Source organism: Telopea speciosissima, chromosome 3 (genome assembly GCF_018873765.1).
Source record: "Telopea speciosissima isolate NSW1024214 ecotype Mountain lineage chromosome 3, Tspe_v1, whole genome shotgun sequence".
Lineage (NCBI taxonomy): Eukaryota > Viridiplantae > Streptophyta > Magnoliopsida > Proteales > Proteaceae > Telopea > Telopea speciosissima.
Window position 1 is genome coordinate 24,565,391 of NC_057918.1, and position 22,808 is coordinate 24,588,198.

General features: G+C 37.0%; 2 protein-coding genes across 2 annotated transcripts in view; both read left to right on the forward strand.

Annotated features, from left to right (window-relative positions):
* LOC122655006 (protein RESTRICTED TEV MOVEMENT 3-like) overlaps positions 1-22,808 on the forward strand; it is a 68,617-nt gene that overhangs the window by 5,121 nt on the left and 40,688 nt on the right. Inside the window, exon 2 of the mRNA XM_043849259.1 lies at positions 18,696-18,814. The gene's annotated coding sequence lies outside the window, so the exon portion shown is untranslated. The remainder of the gene's footprint in view (positions 1-18,695; positions 18,815-22,808) is intronic.
* Positions 700-21,144, forward strand: LOC122655005. Its single transcript, XM_043849258.1, has 11 exons — positions 700-795; positions 1,404-1,547; positions 1,639-1,771; positions 1,920-2,089; positions 2,305-2,596; positions 8,286-8,458; positions 19,537-19,666; positions 19,808-19,977; positions 20,187-20,478; positions 20,568-20,734; positions 20,881-21,144. The coding sequence occupies exons 2-11, from the start codon at positions 1,487-1,489 to the stop codon at positions 21,039-21,041; spliced, it is 1,749 nt and encodes a 582-aa protein (XP_043705193.1). The 5' UTR covers positions 700-795; positions 1,404-1,486; the 3' UTR covers positions 21,042-21,144.

Consider the following 22,808-nt stretch of genomic DNA (forward strand, 5'->3'; position numbering starts at 1 on the left):
CGAACCCCCCACCCCAACCCTGCCCTGAGAGAAGCAGCCATGGAAGCACAAAAAAAATGGCAAACGAGCATTCCCATTTAAACGTGTTGAAAACACGTTTAAAATGCGTTTCCATTTTTTTGATGTTTTTTAAGACCTTGGACTTAACTGACCATATCTCTCTCTCTCGAACTCTGATCAACTTGATTTTTCACCGACATAAAGATGAGTCAAAAAACTATATTTTTCATGACATCACTCTCAACTCAAGGTCAATGCACGGATGCAAAAAATAGAAGCATGTATTTCAAATAAAAAATCCTCAATTTATATGAGAATAGCGTCGTTTGTTTCCATTTTTTTTTTAAATTTAAACATTTAAAATCCATACCATTTGACATTTGTTTTCCATTTTTTTACCCTTTTTTGTATTTTTTACCGTTTTATTTGATCGTCCATTTGCAATTTTTTACCATTTGAAACCCGTACCATAAAGTTCTGTTTTTTTACTATTCTGTTTTTGCGAAGTATGTTTGAGACCAATTGCTTAAACAATAAGGCTAATTAAAGCTCTTACCCAAAAACAAACCCAAAAAAAACATAATAGAAGAAGCTAAACAAAGCTAAAAGCCTAAAAGAGTAAAGGTTTCTTTTCAAACTAAAAAAACAAGTAAAAGGACTCTAAAGTCTAAACGTTATTGGGTTGTTTTCCAGCTAGACTTTGATGGTCCTTCAGTCTTTCCTCTGTCAAGAGTTTGGGAGCTGTGAGTGCGAGTCTTTTGAGTGACAGACGAAATTGATCAGAAAGGGAGAGAGGCAGTCGTCGGGGTTGAGTCTGTTGCTCGACTTCGCCGTTGTAGTCCTCTGTCATTTGCAGGTAACTCTTTCTCTCTCTCTCTTTTTCTTAGCCTTGGATTTTTTTTGTAGATGTCTCTCTCTTTCTCTGTCTAAACTAGGGAAAGAAAGATATATCATACAATACAATTTTTTGGATGAAGAATATGACAGAAATTGGGTCTTAAATTTTAGATTATGCCCAACCCAAATCATTCCCTAGATACCCATGGTCAGATTAGCCATAACTCTTCCTTCTATAGGGCACAACTAAGAGTGCAGTCAGTACAGGGAAGCCTTTTACTAAATTTTTAGCATATCAAAGGAATTCATGACAATATTGGTGTTGTTAAATTCCATATTATAGCAGCCTAATTTAAGCCATATAACACACACACACACACAAACACAGATAGAGTGAGAAGATCTCTTTGCAACATTTGTCAATGTTAAAGGGTCTCACTTATAACAAGAATTTGTGATGTAGTATATAATTGGATATATAGGCGGTTATTAGACTGTGAATTAACAAAGTCCACTGCATACTTTTTAGTTTCTCCCTTTCTAATCTCTACTCTACATAACAATAGAATCAAAAGGAGCCTTTCCACTTGAACAACAACCTTCAAACTTGCATTGCAGATTGGAATCTGAGTAACACAATTATAGCTAGATGGAGCATTTCTCTATCAATTGTGACCAGATGGAGCATTTCTCTATCGGTGGTGAAGAAGGTTCGCAGTGGGCTATCTGCACTCAATCCTTCCCTCCTGTCAATTTCTTTTTCGCAAACATAATATTTACTTCCATTTCATGTTCTGCATGCAGAAGTGTCAAGAACAATAAGGGATGAAGCTCCAACTCACTTCCAACTTAGGATTAAGTCATTTTCCTTGCTCTCAAATTCCTCACTTGAAAGATACTACTCTGGCGATTTCGAAGCTGGTGGATACAAATGGTACACCATTTATTCACCTTATTAAACTTAATTGCTTATCACATTAATTCATTATGTCTTCTTCATCTCTTCTTCCCCTTCTGAGAATAATGTAGCTTCTTCTTGTTTAATTACTATGAGACACATAAATATTATTGGTGTGTTTCAGGAAACTCTGTCTGTACCCAAAAGGAAACAAAGACAAAAATGGGGAAGGGCACATCTCTCTCTACTTGGAAATGTCAGAGACAGATTCACTCTCTCCAGGTTGGGAGGTCTATGCCTTGTTCAGGTTGTTTGTGCTTGACCAACTTGATGACAAGTACTTGACACTCCAAGGTGGCTTTCTTCAATATATTACACTTATTCAATTAAAAATTCATTCATAAGTTGTGTCTTGCTAATTAATATTTTTGTTTAATGCTTGTGACAATGATAAGACTCAAATCTAAAAGAAACTTCTTCGTCTGCAACTCTTCTTAGTTTTTTCTATAGTTCTCTCATCTGTTTAATTTGTCAAGCTTGAAAAACTTCCATATATGAATGACACTTAGATGCCAAAGGAAGAGCAAGAAGATTACGTGCAACAAAAACTCAATGTGGGTTTGACAGATTAATTAACCTGACACAATTCAATGACCCTACCAATGGATACTTGGTCAATGACACTTGTGTGTTTGGAGCTGAAGTATTTGTCCACAGAGAGAGTGTTACAGGCAAAGGGGAGTGCTTGTTGATGACAGCCGGACCTGTCACTTGTAACTATACCTGGAAGATAGAGAAATTCTCTCAATTGGTTCAGGAATTCCATTACTCTGATATTTTTAATGCTGGTGGTCATAAATGGTACTAATTTCCTGCTTCTGTCAATTTTACACTTCACATTAACTAGCAGCTGAAGTCTGAACTGTTTAATTTGTTGATTTCAGGAGAGTAATACTTTATCCCAATGGTAATACAGAAGAGAAAGGCAAAAGCCTTTCTTTGTACCTGGAGTTGAATGATTCAACAACCCTTCTTCCTGGCCCAGGTGTGTATGTGGAGTTTCAATTGGGAGTAGTAGACCAGGTCGACGGCAAGCACAGGGAAGTTAAACGTGAGTTAGTACTACTGAAAGCGTTAATTAACTCCTCCTTAACCTCTTTTTTTTCACTTAGTCGTGTCTAATGAATAAAATCAAAGCGTGGAATCAATTATATATTTTCTTGTACCCAAATTCATGAGCATTTGTTTTTGGGTGCAGTGCATCAATGGTTTAATGGCTCAAACAAGGATTGGGGTCTTAGAAAGTTCCTTTCTCTCAGTAGTCTCAGAAATCAATTGATGGGCTACTTGGTGAAAGATGTCTGCATCATTGAAGCACACCTTCTACTTCTTGGAGGAATTGAGAAACAGGGCCAGAAATCAGAATGAGTGGAAAAGCTTTCGATGGCCTCAGTATCTTTCTATGGTTTAGGTTATTCAGCTAGATCTAGCAGATGAGATAACCGCAGCACTGATGAAGTATCTGCATATAAACATTAACAATTCACCCTATCTTCTAGAGATTTATTATGTTACTGAATTATGTTGATTATGGTGCTCAGAAAATACTTTTGTTGTTGTTTCATATTGTTGCACCTTATGCTCTCATAACCTAAAACTTTTTATTTTTTTGTAGTTTGTTATATAATCTTAACAAAGAACAAGTTTAATAGGAAGAAACCTTTTAAATATGATGGAAAATATAAATTTATAGTTGAGTTTCCTTGAGGTCCAATTAACATGCGACTCAATTGCCATCCTTATATTAGTGTCAACTTAAACCTTTGATTAAGTGACATCTTGGCTAAGATTCCATCTTTTCTGAATGTAAGTATTAATGTTAGACCTAGATCAGATGTTCCTCGCATATCATAGCACAAATCTTTATGTTCTGCTTTTGTAATGTGTTTTAAAAGAGATCCTCTTTGATGGCTGCTTAATTTGTACAATTTCCTTTCTTTAACTGAATTTTGTTGACAAAAAGAAAGGGGGAATAAAGTGACTTCAGTGATTACAATTTTGAATGCAAATATGTCAAATAACAGATGGTTAATGCTTTCTCTTCGCTATGTTGGCCCAAATTTTATAGCCAGCAAAGCTGCAACTCATCCTTGAACCAAAGGTGATCCAGAGAAAATCACCATAAGAAATTAAAAAAAAAAAAGAACATGGAAAACACTAGCTTACCTACTGGTTTTAAGTTTTAACCACAAAACACATCTAACCCAGCATTTATGTCAGCAAGAATCCCAATATTATAATATATTGGCTTGGCTCATACGCCCTCACTGGCTGAAGTTTCTAAGGGTAGCATTCCTACAATTAATCTCTCTCTCTCTCTCAAAATCTGAAAATGTCACTTCAATTACTGAACGAACCATGGAAATCAAGAATTTCTTTACATTGGAGGCAATCGATAAATATTCGAAAGAGTTGTGAGAGAAAGCAAAGGTTTGATTAGGGGTGTACAAGTTTAGCCCTAACGGCCCAAGTCCGCCTTGAGCCTGAACAAAGCTTGGGTTGAGAATTGAGATACCCTGGCCCTGGGGGTGGGTCAGGGTTGGGAATTTCCAGCCCTGAGTGAGTTAGGTCCGGGTCAGGTTAGTTAGGGTTGAGGCCTTGGTCTGAGCCCGCCTGGCCCAACCCAATCTTGTTTTCTTTTTTTCTTTTTATTTTTTTATTTTTTATCTTCTTCCTTTTCTTTCTTTATTCTTTTTCTTTTTCTTGCCAGTTTGGCTAGCGCATGCATCTCCCTTCCCCTGTACCCCCCCATGGTCAAGGCTAATCAAGGTCAGCCCGACTTGACCCGAGTACGGGTTAGGGTTGCGTTTTTCTGATCCTGAGAAAGGGCTGGACCGGGCCTAGCTAAGGGGACTAGGGATTTAGGGCTGGGGTTTTAAAATGCTTGGCGAATACGGATGTAAACGGATCGGATTCAGCTAGGATAGTGCTATATCCGCATCCGCATCCGATTAGCTTTCGGACGGATTCGGATAGTGCTAAACAGATACGGATCGGATATATTATCCGTTTAATGTAAATATAGCTTTTCGGATAGCTATAGCCTATCCGTATCCACATCTGTTTTGCATTCGGACGGATTCGGACAGTGCTAAACGAATACGCACACAAATATGGAAATGGATTTCGGCTATGCATTTACACCCCTACTTGCGAGTGATAACTATCATGATCAATAACTGCTATTATTGCGTAAATTATGCCTACTACGTAACCCAATTAGCATTAAGAAACCAATGAATTAATGCAGGACAAAAAAGTAGAGAGAGAGAGTGAGAGAGATGATAGACCCCCAATGAAGGAAGGAAAATCTCCATCAGGAGAAGATCGCTGCTCAACTGCAGTACAGAGTGCGAGAGCGAGAGAGACCAGAATAAGATGGAAAGCGCGTCACGCGATAATAGTTAGCACTAAAGAAGTTGAGATCGAATTGTTGAATCTCTCCAATACGTACACATCAATCGTGTGATGGAGGCTGTAATTATTATAGGAGTATGAATCTGTTACAAAGAGTTTAACCCTTGAGATAAGCTACAAAGATCGAGTTTGGATAGAATTATGTGAACAGCTAGCATGTGGTAGACTTCGGTTTGGAGTTTGGGGACAATTGATCGATCACTCTCTCTACCCTTCCCTTCTATATATGACAATAGACCAATCAGAACAACCTTCAAACCTGCAGCATAGCCGATTGGAATCATTGGATCATCGAGTTGCTAAATTATAATTAGATCAGATGGAGGGTGAAGAAGGTTCGTAGTGGGCTAACTAGCTACTTCCACTCACTCAATCCTGCCTATCTCTTAATTTCTTTTTCATAAAAAATTTTAATATTATTTACTTCTTCTTCTTCCTTTTTCCATTAATTCGATCATGTTCTGCGCAATCTGCATGCAGAAGTGTCACGAACAATAAGGGATGAACCCCCAACTCACTTTCAACTTAGGATTAAGTCTCATTTTCCGTGTTCACAAACTCCTCACTTGATATATGCTACTCTGGCAACTTCGAAGCTGGTGGATACAAATGGTACGGGTCGGGTACCACCATTTAATTTGTGGGTAATTTACACATACCACCCTTGAGGTTTGACGAAAGGATATTTTCACCCCCAGTTTTGGAAAATTCTGCGTACCCCCTTGAGGTTTGCAAACGGTAACAAATAAGCCCATTTCGTCAGTTTGTTACTAACACTGTTAAAAATTAGACTTGAATTGACGGAATTGCCCTTCTAAAAAGAACCCCCCAAAAAAAGAGTTGAATGGATAAAATTACCCTTACAAAAGAAAAAAAAAAAAAAAAAAAAAAAAACCTACAACTCGATTGGGAAGATGAGTTGCAGGTTTCAAAATCATAAGGGTTTTTCTTTTGTTTCTGTAATTACGATTAAGAGAAATAAAATGAGTGGGTTTTAAACTGGAAAACCCTAGGCAAGATATCGTGTCTATAGCATTCATCTGCGGAACTCTAACTGCTCGCTTCCTCTCCACTGCTTTGACATTTCAGGTCTCTCTTTTTCTTCTCAGTTTTTTTGTTTTTTTTTTTTGGGAGTATTTGGAGAAGAACCATCTATATTTTTGCTCCTCGATCGCTTCTCTGCTTGAATCTCCATTACTCCCGTGACAGAAGATCTTTTGGGGGCATTCCTCACTGAAATTTCAAAATGTCTTCCAGGTTTCAGCGACAGTGGCGGTGCTTGCAGCCTTGTACATGAAAGTTTTCCTTAGGGATTCAATTGGCGGCATTGATGCGGCTTCGCTGCGAACAATCTCCAAGAAGACAAACAATGTTGTTCACTTCGATGACGATTCCTCCAGGAAGATACAGTTTTTTAGTAGAATCCCTTCAGTAGAGGAGATTCTTTACCTTTTGAGGATTAGGTAACTACATTCCATTCACCGAAACGTTCAAAATTTCAACCTAAACTCTGGATCTCTGTACTGCAATTCTCGCTTTCCATGATTGAATTTGGCATTCTTCAATATAAATATCTAAGATTAGGCCTTATGTATTCCATTATTTCCTAAGATTCCAGGTTTCGGAAATTGGTTTTTCACATCTTATTTTATTTTTTGTATGGATTATATGATTTTATTTTGCAGCACAACCTTTTCACAAGTTACAATTGTTGCATTCTTCAACAATCTTGCTGAGAGCGCGCTTTCTTCTACGTTATTGGTACTTCCCCACCATGAAACCCAAGTAGGAATTAAATTAAGGGTAATTGACAAATCAATGGGGCGCTGGGATGGTTGCAACTCATCTTCCCCAATCGATTTTGGAAAAGATGAGTTGCAGGTTTTGGGTTTTTTTTTTTTGGTTCTTCTTAAAAGGGCAATTCCGTTAGTTCAAGTTTAATTTTTAACAGTGTTAGTCATGAACTGACGGAATGGGCTTATTTGTTACCGTTTGCAAACCTCAGGGGTACGTAGAATTTTCCAAAACTGAAGGTGAAAATATCCTTTCGTCAAACCTCAGGGGTGATATGTGTAAATTACCCTTAATTTATTTAATTTTATTTATTTATTCATGAGCTTTTATTACTAACTAACTATTGCACTATTGCACTATTGCTGCTTCTTATCACATTAATTAATTTATTATGTCTTCTCCATCTCTTCTTCCCCTTCTGATCGAGAATGTATAATATATGTAGCTTCTTCGATCTTGTTTGTTAACTATTAGACAAATAAATAAATATAATATAATTGGTGTATTAATTTCAGGAAACCGTGTCTGAACCCAAAAGGAAACAAGGATGAAAATGAGGAAGGCCACATCTCTCTCCACTTGGAAATCTCAGAGACGGAGTCCCGCCCTATCCCCAGGTTGGGAGGTCCATGCCTTGTTCAGGTTGTTGGTGCTTGACCAACGTAGGGATAAATTCTTGACACTCCAAGGTGATTAATTATCAAAAATTAAATTAAAATTTCATTCGATCATAAGCTGTGTGTCTTACGTATTAATTAATATTTTTTGTTTAATAATTAATGCTTCTTACTTTTTCTATAGTCTCTCATCTGTCTAATGTGTTAATTTGTTAAGCTTGAAAATAAAACTGCCATATATGAATGATATCAGATGCCAAAGGAAGAGCAAGAAGATTCCGTGCATCCAAAACTCAATCTGGGTTCCACAGATTAATTACCCTGAAACAATTCAATGACCCTACTAATGGATACTTGGTCAACGACATTTGTGTGTTTGGAGCTGAAGTATTTGTCCACAGAGAGAGTGTTGCAGGCAAAGAGGAATGTATGTTAATGACAGACGGAGAGCTGTCAGTTGCAGCAACCATACCTGGAAGATGGAGAAGTTCTCTGAGTTGAATGAGGAAGAGTATTGCTCTCAACTGTTCACTGCTGGTGGTTATAAATGGTAAGTACCAATTTATGCTTCCATCATATATATCATTTTAACAATTCTCACACTAACTAACTAGCAGCTGATGAAGTCTGAACTGTTTTAAGTTGTTGATTTCGATCATCAGGAGAGTGATACTTTATCCCAAAGGTAATGGAGAAGAGAAAGGCAAAAGCCTTTCTTTGTACCTGGAGTTGAATCAAGAAACAACACCAACCCTTCTTCCTGACCCAGGAGTGTATGTTGAGGCACAATTGCGAGTAGTTGATCAGGTCAACTGCAACCACCAGGAAAACGAACGTGAGTCAGTACTACTTAAAAACTTTTGAATTTGTTGTCTTTTCTCCGTTCCCATTGTCTCCTTCTTAATTAAGCTCTTCTTTCAGTTCAGTTCTTGATCATGTCTAAGGAATAACAAAAATTAAGGTCGAAGAATCAAATAACAATGATTCATTTTTTTGTTCCCAAATTCATTAGCATTTGATTTTGGGTTCAGTGCAGAAACGGTATATTGACTCAAAAAAGTCGTGGGTTTGGGGTAAGTTCCTGTCTCTCAAAAGTCTCAGAAACCATACAAAAGGCTACTTGGTGAAAGATGTCTGCATCATTGAAGCGCACCTTCTATTCATTGGAGCAATTGAGAAACTCTACCAGAAGTCAGAATGAGAGGAAAATTAAGCTTTTGAGGCTTGAGCTCCGTATCTTTCTACGGATTAGGTTATTCAGCTAGATCTGGTACATGAGATTAATTACCACATAAAATATCTCCATAATTGACTCTACATGCTAGGAATTTATTATGTTACTAAATTTTGTTTGGTAATTATGATGGTCCGACAATACTTCTGTTTCTGTTTCATATTGTTGTGCCTAATGATCTCATAACCTAAATCTTTTCATTTCTAGTTTGCTAAATAAGCAGAAATAAAGAACAAGTTTAATAGGAAGCCTTTTAAAAATGATGGAAATGTTAAATATTTTTCAATGGTGATGTGTGGGTTTGATTAAATATCGAGTCCATCATTGATGGGAATCAAGAAATACTAGGGCTGACGTTTGTTTGCTACTTATTTTATTGGGATGAATCGGATCGGCCTGGCCCATTGTGGAAGTGGGTTAGGATTTGAAGAGTATTATAAATACTAATGATGAGGGGTCTCTACAGTCACCATACTCTTTTCTCTTTTCTCCACAAGAAAGAGAAGTGGATGGGAGTCTAGGAGACTGTAGAAGATCCCCATCGTGGTTGTCCAAGTTTCTATGCGGGCTCACATTATTCTTCGTGTTCTTCGTCGACGGGTTTTCTTATTTGTTCTTCATCAGCATACATGGTGAAAGGTACAAATCTCTCTCATGTTTTTTTTATTTGCATCACTGTTTTCTAGTTATTCATACATATATTTGAGATTAGGATGTTGATGAAACTCATGGTTTTTCTAACAAGTGACATCAAAGCTAGATTGTATGGATCTAGAATCGGTGCTAATGGAACATAAAACATGATTAAAATTGATTTGAATCGTCATTTTTTGTTGAAAAATTTTGGAGACCAGTAGGATTTCGATTGTTCTTCAGTTTCGATCGAAATTTTTTACCGACAAACTTCGAAGATTTATATATGGATGCGTAGGACTCATAAAAACGATCACGACAATATGTGGAACACTGCAGCTGCATGCGTTGTCACTCATCAGCGGTAGTGACGAATGGAAAAAAGAAAAAAAATTCAAAAGGAAACAAACTTTTTTTTTTGTAAAAATTCAAAAGGAAAGAGACGTGTCATTTACTTTTGGTAAAACGTGTTTTACCTTTTGATAAAATGTGTTTTCTTGGGGCCACCCGCCTGAGGCTCACTAGGGCCCAGAAACTTCCGATTCATGCGTGGTGCGGGGGTCATATACGAGCCCAGGGGGGATTTAATTGGCCTAAAGTCGGATACCCCTCCTGTCTCAAAAAAAAAAAAAAATGTGTTCTCTTTTTTTCATCAAAAAATTGTGTTTTCCATTTTTTTTTCGAAAAGGTAAAAGTGTGGTACGTACATATCTTTCAAAATGTATATAATGAAACAGAATATTCCTTTTATCTTGCTTCAAGTTAGTGTACCCCAACTCACCTGGGAGGCCTTGGGTTTCGACATGCTAGAACCCAAAACTTAGCCCTCTTTCTGACATTTGGGTGGCGGCTGCTCTCTAAAAATAATTCAATTTGGGCTAAAAATAATTCAATTTGGGCTAGGGTTTTGGAATCCAAGTACTTCCCCTAGACTTCTTTGTTTGACCTGGTCACCTGTCTTAGAAAAGGCTTTTGGTGAACAGCATGTCCAAGATTATCCAACCTCTTCAGTCCTTCTGCTTTCACAAAATTGGTAATGGCAGGGATACTTATTTTTGGACCGACCCGTGGATTCCATCTATCCCGGGGTTCACCATTAAACCTGGGTGCTCTCAAAGAGTTTACCCTGAGACGGTTAACCTTTTCTTAACCAGCAACTCTTGGAATTTAGGGCTACTCAGAGACACTGACACTTCTCTTGTGAGCAAGATCATTACTGTCCCCTGTTCCCAGTCATAGGACTCTTGGTAGTGCACGCTTGCTAGAGATGGTCGCTTTAAAACCAAATTAGCGGCCTCTTTTATTTCTACCACATTTTTAAGAGATTTTTCATCTATTGCATTGTGGGAATTTTTTTGGAAACTCAAAATTCTTCCTAAATTTAACTTTTCTTCTGGCGCGTATTACATGCGGGGATTTCGGTTAAGGATTTTATTTCGAAATGGACTCAGATCAATCCCACTTGTGCTCTCTGTGGCACTTGTAATGAGACCCTCTGGCATATCTTCCTCTCTTGTGACTGGGTTAAGCACATCTAGGTAGCTGGTCCTTTGGGTCTGAGGACTGAATTCATTTCATTTCCTTCTCTCAGACAATTCTGCATCTCTACTTTGCTGGACCGACAGCTTGACAAGCCCTCTTTAGTTTAGTTTTTTTTTTGTTTTTATTATTACTTGTTATGTTATTTGGCAAGCTAGAAACAATTTTCTGTTTAATTCAGTACAGCCTAACCCTGGTCAGATTTTGGCTCGAATAAACCAGTGGTTATTGGAACTAAAGATTACCCCCCCCCCCCCTCTCTTTGAATTCTAATGACTTCCTTTCATCTCAATTGGATTTATCGGATTATACTAACCATGCTTCTATATCCAATTTTGATTTACCCATGTTAGATTTTCCTGTTTTGTTATGCGCAGGGTTTGACTGCAAAGTTATAGGTAAACCAGGCTAGGTCTTTGGTTTTTTGGTTGATGGAAAACTTCAGCTCCTGACTGCCGGTCGAAGTAAAAACCACCATTTTTTGGAACCTGAGCTGGATAGTATCCTCACCGCTCTAGATTTTGCTGCCTTGAGAGGTTTGAAGCTGAAAGAAGTATGGTGCTCTAATGAAATGCTACCAGGACTTCTTCCAACTCCATCCCTTTTGCCATGGCCTTTTGAAGTCCTAGACTATTTTTTGAAGATATCTGCTAAAACTACTGACATGTCATTTAAGTCCATCTCTAATCCACCCCTTGTTAATTGGCTTAGGTCATTTCTAGCTTCTGCCCCCCATACCCCAAGCTGTATAGACTCATGTAAATCAGACTTTTCTTTCTAATATAAACCTTTTCCTTTTCCCATAAAAAAAAAAGAAAAAGTTTTGGGATATTCTATGAGAATATTCTTTACTTGAGGGTCAAATTTGATCCGTTGATCAGACCTGGAACCGACAACCAACCCATTAAACAAAAAACTAAACCAAATTAAATCGGGATGGACCAATCCACGTTGGTGGATACAAATGGTACACTATTTATTCACTTTATTAAACTTAATTGCTTATCACATTTTCTATAAGTTGAAAACTATAATTATAACACATATAATTCGTGCATATTGCAAGAGATTGTGTCTGTACCCAAATCGATCTGAATCAATTTCTAATTTGTACTACTGTTTTTTTCCTTTAAATTGAAGTGAGACATGCATGGAAGCTAGCCACTACATGTAGTGAGAGCCGTAAAGAGACCTGCACTGTTTTTTCATTCTTGCTTCTCCTTTCGTCTTTATTGCCCGAGTCCAAGTCCAAAATTGAGGTTAGAGACGAGGTTAATATCATATTTTGATATGTTGTTTTAACAGAGGTAGTTACTTAGGGTATGGTTGATAGAATCTTGAGAAAGTAGGGGAGAGCATTATCATTTTTCAAAACTTGGGGATTAGATTGATATTAAAGAAACTTAGAGGAGAGAGGGATGATATTTTCCCTTATAACAAAGATTTTAAATAAAATTAATATGAGATAAAAAAAAAAAAGAAGTGTACAATTTGATACTGGATAATGGATGTACAGCAGAATGATTAATTAGTGCCGGTAACTGAAGACGGCTGATGATGTGCCGATCGAAGTGTCTTAGGGAAAAAAGGTTTTTAATCATCAATTAACACTTTCTCCCAAGTGAAATTCGGCTTCCCTGACCTTTCGAACTTTATCTTGCAAGAGTTGCAACAGACTTTACTTGAATAGAGCAATAAGAAAAATATTAGTTATTAAATCTAACTTTGAATTCCAATATTATTTATTACGATTTCCATTCCAAAATGTAGTTGAACTGATGTGAGAGTATTCCATCCTATCAATCTCGGATCTTATCCCACAACAACAGTTCATCTCCTCTAGGACACTATGGATCGGTTTCCTCAAGTGTTCTGGATTGACTCAAACTTCTCCAGAGAAGATAATGGATTGGTTATCACATGAACTTATTATCTAGGACTCTCTCTATGCTGGAGGACTCTATGCCCGTGTACTTAATCCTACCTAAATTCAGTCTTGTAAATAGAGTGAAACTCTATACTCATCAATGTTGTAGATAGAAGAGTAAACCATAATGTGGCATCACATATTGGTGTATGTGTAAGACTAGTGGTGCAATCGGGCTGGGGTTGAGTTTTTTAAATCCTAGCCCAGCCCTAAGTCCCCTTAAATCAGTCCTAGACCCAGCCTATCCTAAGGTCGGGCTGGATATCTCAGCCCAGGCCCAGATTGGACCAAGTGGGTCGGGTTGGCCCTGATTGATCTTGGTTGTCCATATTTTTTACTATTTCAAGGCTACAGGGTCGGGTTGGCTCAACTCTCTCCTCTCCCCCAACCCTCTTTTTGACTGTATGCATGACATAATTATACATAATTGTATATTATTTTACGTATGTTATATATAATTATAGATATTTTTATATACAGGGTCAGACTGGGCCGAGGTCAGACTGCCCAGCCCTGTTCTGGGCCTAGAAATCTCAGCCCTAACATGGTTCACAGGCTGAAAATCGCAACCCATGCCATGTTGGGCTCAGGGTGGGCTTGGGTTCGGCGGCCCAAACACACACCCTTAGGCGTAAGTTCGTTAATGGTGTGAATAGAACTTTTTTAATGAGATGGGTTAGACGAGGATTGGGCCACATTAAGTTACAGTAGATTTCCCAGTTTGTTGCATGGTTGTCCTTGTGCTTCTGTTTGGCGAAAAAAAAAAAAAAAAACCAATTTGTCTAAGCAATTGTTATCGCAAAGACTATGTGTTAGACCTTATCAAACTTAAACACATAAAATAAACTTGAAAACCAAACTATCCCAAAAACTTTAGACTACGTCTGCACCCTAAAATTATCAATTGATCGGGAATGACAGATCGATTGAGTTCAATCGACAAAGGAGATCGGCCAGCAATTTGGATTCCCCATAAAGAGAGTTAGTGGGGTCAGGACGATTGTAACCGCAAGGTACCCCGCAACTAACACTACTATAGTAGTGGTTATCAAGGGATATGGGGATAAGCAGTTTCTGTAACCTCTAAAAAAGGGACAATTGAATAACTTCCACCACAGAGACATCACTCTCACAAATACAAATATCAGAATTCAAGAAGTAAGAAGAGATCTCTCGATCAATCAAAAACCTATTATTTCATTTATCTTTACTTTTCTTTAGCGTAACTTTTATTTCCTTAGTGTAATTTACACTCTGATCTAAGGGTGGCAATTCAGTGCTGAAACCATTTATCGAACCGGTACTGTACCGAATTACCTGTACCATACCATACCGAATACAATTTAGTATGGTAACGGTATGGGAAAATGGTACCATACGGTATTGGTATGGAGGTTGATACTGACGGTACATACCGATACCATACTGAATTACCAAATACCAGTATCATACTGTATTATCATAATATATATTGATTTATATATAATAAATAATATATATAAGTATATATGTATTAAATAGATATAATAATTTCTATACATTAGAATATAACACAGTAAATATAATATATGTCATAATATATATACTAATTTTTATATATAATATAAGAAACTGTATAACAAATATCGTATATCGTATCATATATATATCGAATAAAATTGTATACCGAACCGATACTTTACGGTATGGTACGATATTTGTATAGGAAAATGGTACTGTACTCAGTACGGTACGGTATCGGTATAGGGTCTTTGGCTTCGGTACCATACTGATACCATATCGAATACTGGATATTGTACCGATTGACACCTTTACTCTGACCACTACTCTAACCGTTGGAGTCATTCTATCCATCAAGTTCTTCTTTTGATTTTCCCTCAATGCTATGTTCTTTGGATGCACTAGTATCGATATCAATAGAGATTCTTGATTTTCTTTCAATTCTATCATTTGGTGTTGTGATCGTTCTTTTCTTCGGGGATTGCAATTTGGTCTTTATATCTTAAAGTCCTTGGAGCAATCGAGGTAAGAGGAAGAACCACATTTTCCTAGTTAAAAGTCAGTCATATAAATTTCCTTGATCTTGAGTCTTGAAGATTCTGGCACGCCCGTGCTCTCTATCACACATAATCCATTACGGTTGACCAATCAAACAGTAGATTGATTGTTTGAGCCATTAGAAAAAGAGCCAAACAGACTTGGGGATGAACAGCAAGAACTCAAAATGCAAAAAAAAAAATTAAAAAAATGCGACCTAAAGCTTGACTGCAATCCATTGTTTTCATCATAAATTTGTCACAGTCCAAGTGAAATTTCATAACCTCAAAAACAATTCTAAATTAAGCCTAAAACTGAAAGAGCCAAAATTTTAGCACCATTCATTGAATGTAGTTATTGAAAATGTGATTTTTCATCGTTTTATTTCTTGGATGTAACAGCAATTTTCTTCCTCATAGGGAGTTAGGATAAAGGATTTTACATTTAGAATCGCCAGGAATCAGTCTCAAAAACTCCAGAATTGGCCCTCAGATCTGAAAATCCAATGGTTTGATCGTAAAAACTTAGAATCAACCATTCCGAAATTGGTGGAATTGGGATTGATTGAATTGGTCAATTTTTGAAACAATGGTTGGGAACTAAGAACCTCTCTCCTTGGTATTTTCATTATGGGAGAACGGTTTTAAGAATCGAGAATCAGATCAATGAATTGGCCGATTTGTATCAGAATCGTCTATGACCAATCCAGCCAATTTCTATCGATTTTACTCTGATTATGACCTATTCATATCAAAATCGGTGCTGATTGATTTAATTCCCAGTTCCATTTTTTGAAACCTTATGTGGGAATAAGGATATCAACGGATATTTGAAATCCGTATTCAATCCGCGTTCGTATTCGTTTAGGAGAATTCAAATCCGTCTAAAACTAATTAGTTACGAATATGATAATCCCCCTATCCGACTGATTATTATCCAATTCGTTTAGCAATCCGACAGTAATAAAATATCAGAAATAATCTCTGTGTTCGTCTATCTTTTTAAGTTACCTTATTGGATTTTGTTATCTTATTTTTATAAATTTATAAGCTAAGATAATGTGATTCTTTTTCTAGATTTTCTATTGGTTTATATATATTGTTTTATGCAATGTGATACATGGAATCATATATCTATTAAAATAAATATAAGATAAAATCAAAAGAAAAAAAAATAAGAAAATCAAAGACTAAGAAGAGTAGAACAAAGGGTAATTGCTGAACTTTCAAGTCTCAACCCTAACCCTCATCATAAAAATGGTAAAGATGTCAACGAATAGTTGAAAATTCGTATTCGATCCGTGTTCATATCCATTTAGGGGAATCTATATTCAAAAAATCACTATCTGAAAACTATCCGACGTCTGAAAATCAATAGGATATTATCTGAATTCGTCCGAATATAATCGTATACGAATATGATAATGCCACTATCTGACCGAATTCGATCTGTTTACATCTCTATGTGGGAAGGGCAATCTAGGCCTGATCGTGAAGAGAAATTAACCGAGCCTAAGTTGTAAGAAGGATCCCAAATCCCAACCTAGGTCATAGAAGGAGAGGGTAAACCAACCGGCCAACCTTAACCTAAGCCGGATGCCAACAGCACTTCTTAGGTTTACTAAGGTCGGTCAAACCAAGCCCAACCCATTTTTGAAAGATTTCTGAACCCAAGCCCAACATAGATCTTGAAAAACCACGGTTCAACCGCAGCCATGCTAAGAGGGTTGAAGTTGCTCCTCAGGCTACGACTTTGATCCGATTTTTCAAACCCTGCTCCCCAAGTAACACCGCCATACGTTTCCAGTGCAGTTTAAACTTTAAACAATCAAACAACCTTGTCACTATAACTACAATAAATACAGAGATTATTAAAGAAAGACAGAAGAAGAAGATCTTAAGTGAAGGAGTCGCTCTTGTTGTGTTCCAAAAACAAGCGAACATGTATCTATTGGCAATCAAGATTCTTATATTATATTATAGAGAAGTAGTTTTCTGTCGTGCTGGCATAGGCCACATTCCTGGACGGAGAACTTTCTTTCTATATTATATTATAGAAAGAGGGACCAGGCCGATTGAGTTGGAATGAAATATGAGAATCTTGAACATTGTTGAGACCAATTCAATTATATTAACCGATTATATATCAAACCGCCAATACCATTTTCCTGAACATTGTTGAGACCAATTGCTTAAACATTAGGGCTAGGGGTGTCAATACCTAACCTGAACCGACTAAACCGGCCTGACCAGACCCGAATGAGACCAAATCACACCGGACCGATCTCTTATTAGATCGGATTTGGTTTGGGGGTTCAGGGATCATTCGGTTTCGGTTCGGATCGATCTAGCCCAACGGTGCATTGGCAAACCCGACCCGGTACTAAAACCTAAATGCCCGGCCTAAACGCTAATCAACTCAAGCCTCAAGCTGAGTCTCGACTCTCGACTCTCACGGCACCGGACCTCATCCTCAACTCTCAACTCTCAGCGGCACCGGTTGATACTCCAACAACAGTTTTAATTCTTAAGAACAAAATTAGGGAGGATAGATCTCTACTTCCCCGTTGTCAGTGGCTTGTGAGTCATGGACTCACCATGCGTGATCAAAGTCCAATTAATAATTACATTATTGATGATGATGATCAAGAAGAGACGAAGTTTTATCTTCTGATTGCAGATCCGAACCCTCAATCCAGTTTAACTCTGAATCTGTTCATTATGAAGACTGGAGTTAAGAAATCAATGGTAGTGGATCCTGCTGATGACCCCAGAATCTTACATCTATATGCACTTGACATTGGCTTAATTGATTATGATAATATGTCTACCACTTTACTGATGACAATGATCGAAGCCTCCTATTACTCACCACATTTCGTGATTTAGGCATCCAAACTGGTGACTCCCTTTACTTGTTTCTTGGAGAAGAAGATGATGATGATGATGATTAACTTAATCAGTTCATTACCTATTAATCCTATTATTATTATTATTATTATTAGTTTTTAAGTGCTTTAGGTGGATGTTGACTTGGAATTGTATTTGAAAATCTTGTTGGGTTCAATATGATATGAATTTTTATCAAATTTTCAAATGTTGTTATTATAGTTTCTCTCATATTCTATTGATTTAACATACTTACATAGTGTTACAGTTCTTGTGACAGTTTCTCTTATATCCTTTGTGAGTGATGACCCAATCAATTGTATCCTTAAGCATAGAGGATCCATTTGAATCGAATGACTGGGACTTGAGAGCATTAATGCCAAGATGTATTGTATTTGATCTAATGAAATATTTTATGTAGTTGAAAAGAGAAAGAGTAGAAAAATAAGTACTAACCCAATCCTACTAGTTTAAAAAAATTGGTGCCGAATCGAATCCAAACCGATATCAACCCGTTATCATAAATCAAAATCAAATCGCATCGAAACCGAAATCGAATCAAAATCGAACATTTCTTATTGGATTGGTTTCGATTTCTCTAAAAATCACACCAAAACTGAAAAATCCCAATCAAAATCAGACCAAATCGACCCATTGATACCCCTAATTTAGGGCTCTATAAAACTAAAAGAGTAAAGGTACTCCTTTGAGGGGGACAAAAACACAAACAAGTGAAAAAGTCTCTAAAGTCTCTAGTCTAAAGTCTAAAGTCTAAACTTTATTGGGTCGTCTTCAGTCTTTACTCGGTGAAGAGTTTGGGAGCTGTGAGTACGAGTCTTTTGAGTGATAGACGAAAATTGATCAGAAAGGGAAAGAGGTAGTCGGGAGAGTCTGTTGGTCGACATCGCCGTTGTAGTCCACTGTCATTTGCAGGTTAGTCTTTTTTTCGCTCTCTTTTTCTTAGCTTTGGATATATTTTTATATGTCTCTCTCTCTCTCTCAACTAGGGAAAGAAAGATACATCATACAATACAATTTTTTGGATGAAAAATATGACAGAATTTGGGTCTTACAATATTGGTGTTGTTAAATTCCATATTATAGCAGCCTAATTTAAGCCATATAACACACACACACACAAACACAGAGAGGCAGAGAGAGAGAGAGAGAGAGAGAGAGAGAGAGAGAGAGAGATCTTTGCAACATTTCTCAATGTTAAAGGGTTTCACTTAACAATTGTGATTAGTACAGTAGATCATTTTAACTATGAAATCCCCGATTTGTTGGCTGTTATAACAACAATTTGAGTTATTGTATATAATTGGATATACAGCAAAAGGATAGGCGGTTATTGGGCTGTGCATTAACACAGTCCACCGCATCTTTTTAGTTTCTCCCTTTCTAATCTCTACTCTACATAACAATAGAGTCAAAAGGAGCCTTTTCACCTGAACAATAACCTTCAAACTTGCATTGCAGATTGGAATTGAGTAACACAATTATAGCTGGATGGAACATTTATCTATCAATTGTGACCAGAAGGAGCGTTTCTCTATCGGTGGTGAAGAAGGTTCTTCCATTCAATCCTTCCCTCCTGTCAATTTCTTTTTCGCGAACATAATATTTACTTCTTCCATGTCATGTGCTGCATACAGTAGCTTCAAGAACGATAAGGGATGAACCTCCAACTCACTTCCAACTTAGGATTAAGTCATTTTCCTTGCTCTCAAATTCCTCACTTGATAGATACTACTCTGGCTATTTTGAAGCTGGTGGATACAAATGGTACACCATTTATTCACCTTATTAAAGTTGCTTATCACATTAATTTGTTATGTCTTCTTCATCTCTTCCTCTTCTTAGAATAATGTAGCTTTTTCTTGTTTAATTACTATGAGACACATAAATATTATTGGTGTGTTTCAGGAAACTCTGTCTGTACCCAAAAGGAAACAAGGATAAAAATGGGGAAGGGCACATCTCTCTCTACTTGGAAATGTCAGAGACAGATTCCCTCTCTCCAGGTTGGGAGGTCTATGCCTTGTTCAGGTTGTTTGTGCTTGACCAACTTAATGACAAGTACTTGACACTCCAAGGTGGCTTTCTTCAATTTATTACACTTATTCAATTAAAAATTCATTCATAAGTTGTGTCTTGCTAATTAATCTTTAATGCTTGTGACAATGACAAAACTCAAATCTAAAAGAAACTTCTTCGTCTGCAACTCTTCTTAGTTTTTTCTATAGTTCTCTCATCTGTTTAATTTGTCATGCTTGAAAAACTTCCATATATGAATGACACTTAGATGCCAAAGGAAGAGCAAGAAGATTCCGTGCAACAAAAACTCAATCTGGGTTCGACAGATTAATTAACCTGACACAATTCAATGACCCTACCAATGGATACTTGGTCAATGACACTTGTGTGTTTGGAGCTGAAGTATTTGTCCATAAAGAGAGTGTTACAGGCAAAGGGGAGTGCTTGTTGATGACAGCCGGACCTGTCACTTGTAACTATACCTGGAAGATAGAGAAATTCTCTCAATTGGTTCAGGAAATCCATTGCTCTGATATTTTTACTGCTGGTAGTCATAAATGGTACTAATTTCTGCTTCCTTCAATTTTATACTTCACACTAACTAACTTCCAGCTGAATTCTGAACTGTTTAAGTTGTTGATGATTTCAGGAAAATAAAGCTTTATCCCAATGGTCATGTTGAAGGGAAAGGCAAAAACATTTCTTTGTTCTTGGAGTTGAATGATTCAACAACTGTTCTTCCTGGCCAAGGAGTGTATGTAGAGTATAAATTGCGATTAGTGGACCAGGTCAATGGCAAGCATGTGGAATATAAAGGTGAGTCAGTACATACTGAAAGCATTAGTTTGCTTTTCTCCATTCCCATATATTATTGCTCCTTCTTAAACTCGTTTTTTACTTGATATTAAAGATTGATTCATTTTCTTCTTCCTAAATTCATGAGATTTTGTCTTTGGGTGCAGGGGAGAATTGGTTTAATGACTCAACTAAGAATTGGGGTCGGAGAGAATTCCTCTCTCTTAGTAGTCTCAGAGAGGCATCGAAGGGCTTCTTGGTGAAAGATGTCTGCATCATTGAAGCACACCTTCTACTCATTGGAGCAATTGGGAAACTGGGCCCATAATCAGAATGAGAAGAGAAGCTTTTGATGAGAGCTCAGTATCGTTCTATATCTTAACTAGGGTATTTAGCTAGATCTGGTAGATGATATTACCGCAGCACTGATGATGAAGTATCTGCTTGATTTTAAACAATGACACTCTACTTGCTAGTGATTTATTATGTTACTGAATTTTTTTGGTGATGGTGCTCAAAAAATACTTTCTCTGTTGTTTCATATTATTGAGCCTTACACATTTTAATAGACAAACGGTTGCTTTGAACAATTAATTTCCTTAACTAAATTTTGTTAACAAAGAGTTTTTTTGTTAAATGAAACTTATTCCGAGAGGCATGATGAACTAATGGATGAATGATGGCATTGTTCTTGTACATGGATTGGAAATGGTCAACTTGTCGTACACACCAAAGACAGGGCCCTCTTACTAGGGAGTTAGTTAAGTTGTTTACCTCCCATGGAACATACATGAACTTACAATACTCAAAATAAGGAATTAAATTCCAGATACCATCAACTATCAATCTGAAAACTAGTGGTGATGTCTTGGAGTTGCCCTGAAGATAGGCCAAGTAAAAAAATTTTAATGCCTTCCCTTTTCCATATTGTAGGCCCTAATTTTATAGCCATTAAAACACAGTGAACTCAGCATTGTAAATCAGCAAGACCCCCAATATTATGATATGTTGGGTCTGGCTCGTATTTATTCACGGACTTTGAACCTCTTAAGACTATCTGTACTCAAATTAATCTTTCTACTGTTTTGTTTGTGAAACTTTCTCTGTCTCATCCATCCCTTCCAACTTCCATGGTAGCTAAGGCAGAAGACGTTTAGTCATTGAAAACAGAAACCACTATGAATTTCCATTTGCTAAAGTTAGGAACTTTGGTTTCTGGAAAGGCATCAAGAACTCATTACCTTCTTCACTAATATTACACACAATTAACAATGCTAAGTAATAGAATTAAATCAAATTTAAGAGGATTTGAGCCATGTCCAGTACAGGGGAAGGTATCTTTTGGACCATCCAGGAATATTGAACAGCTTTGCACAACAATGCATGTATGGCATCCACACAAGGTCAAAGTCCTGACTTCTTTTCTTAAGAATAGAACAGTTTCTTATTTTATATTATAGTTCATTTGTAAACCTATTCATCAAGTCCAATGACTAGTGATTAAAGTATATGTAAGCAAGGAATTAAATAAATAAAAAGGGCAGGGACTAAGGCTGTGAAAATGGATGAATTAAGCAGAAAATGAGACTACAGAAAGATTGGAATGTAAGAAAATTCTCTGCCTTACCTACCTTGGGTACTCGGTAGTTAAGGGAGGACAATAACGATACTGATTTTATACAATCGAGATGGTAAACATGATGAGCTCAGTATCTTTATATGGCTAAATTAGGGTATTTAGCTAGATCTGGTAGATGAGATTACCGCAGCATTGATGAAGCATCTGCTAATGTAAATATTAATCTCAGTCCTATATCAAAAGTTCTTTACATATTTTAACACCAGTCTTTATGTTTAACTTTTGTAATGTGTTTTCAAGGAGACACTCTCAGATGGTTGCAGCATCTGAACTCCGAAGTAAAGGGCTGCTTTGTACAATTTCCTTTCTTTAACTGAATTTTGTTAACAAAATGGAAGGGGAAGAAAAGTGACTTCAATAGTTTCAGTTTGAATTTGAAAACGGCAAATAACAGATGGTTGATTCTTTCCCCTTCCCATCTTGGACGCCCAGATTGTATAGCCTGCAAAGCTGTAA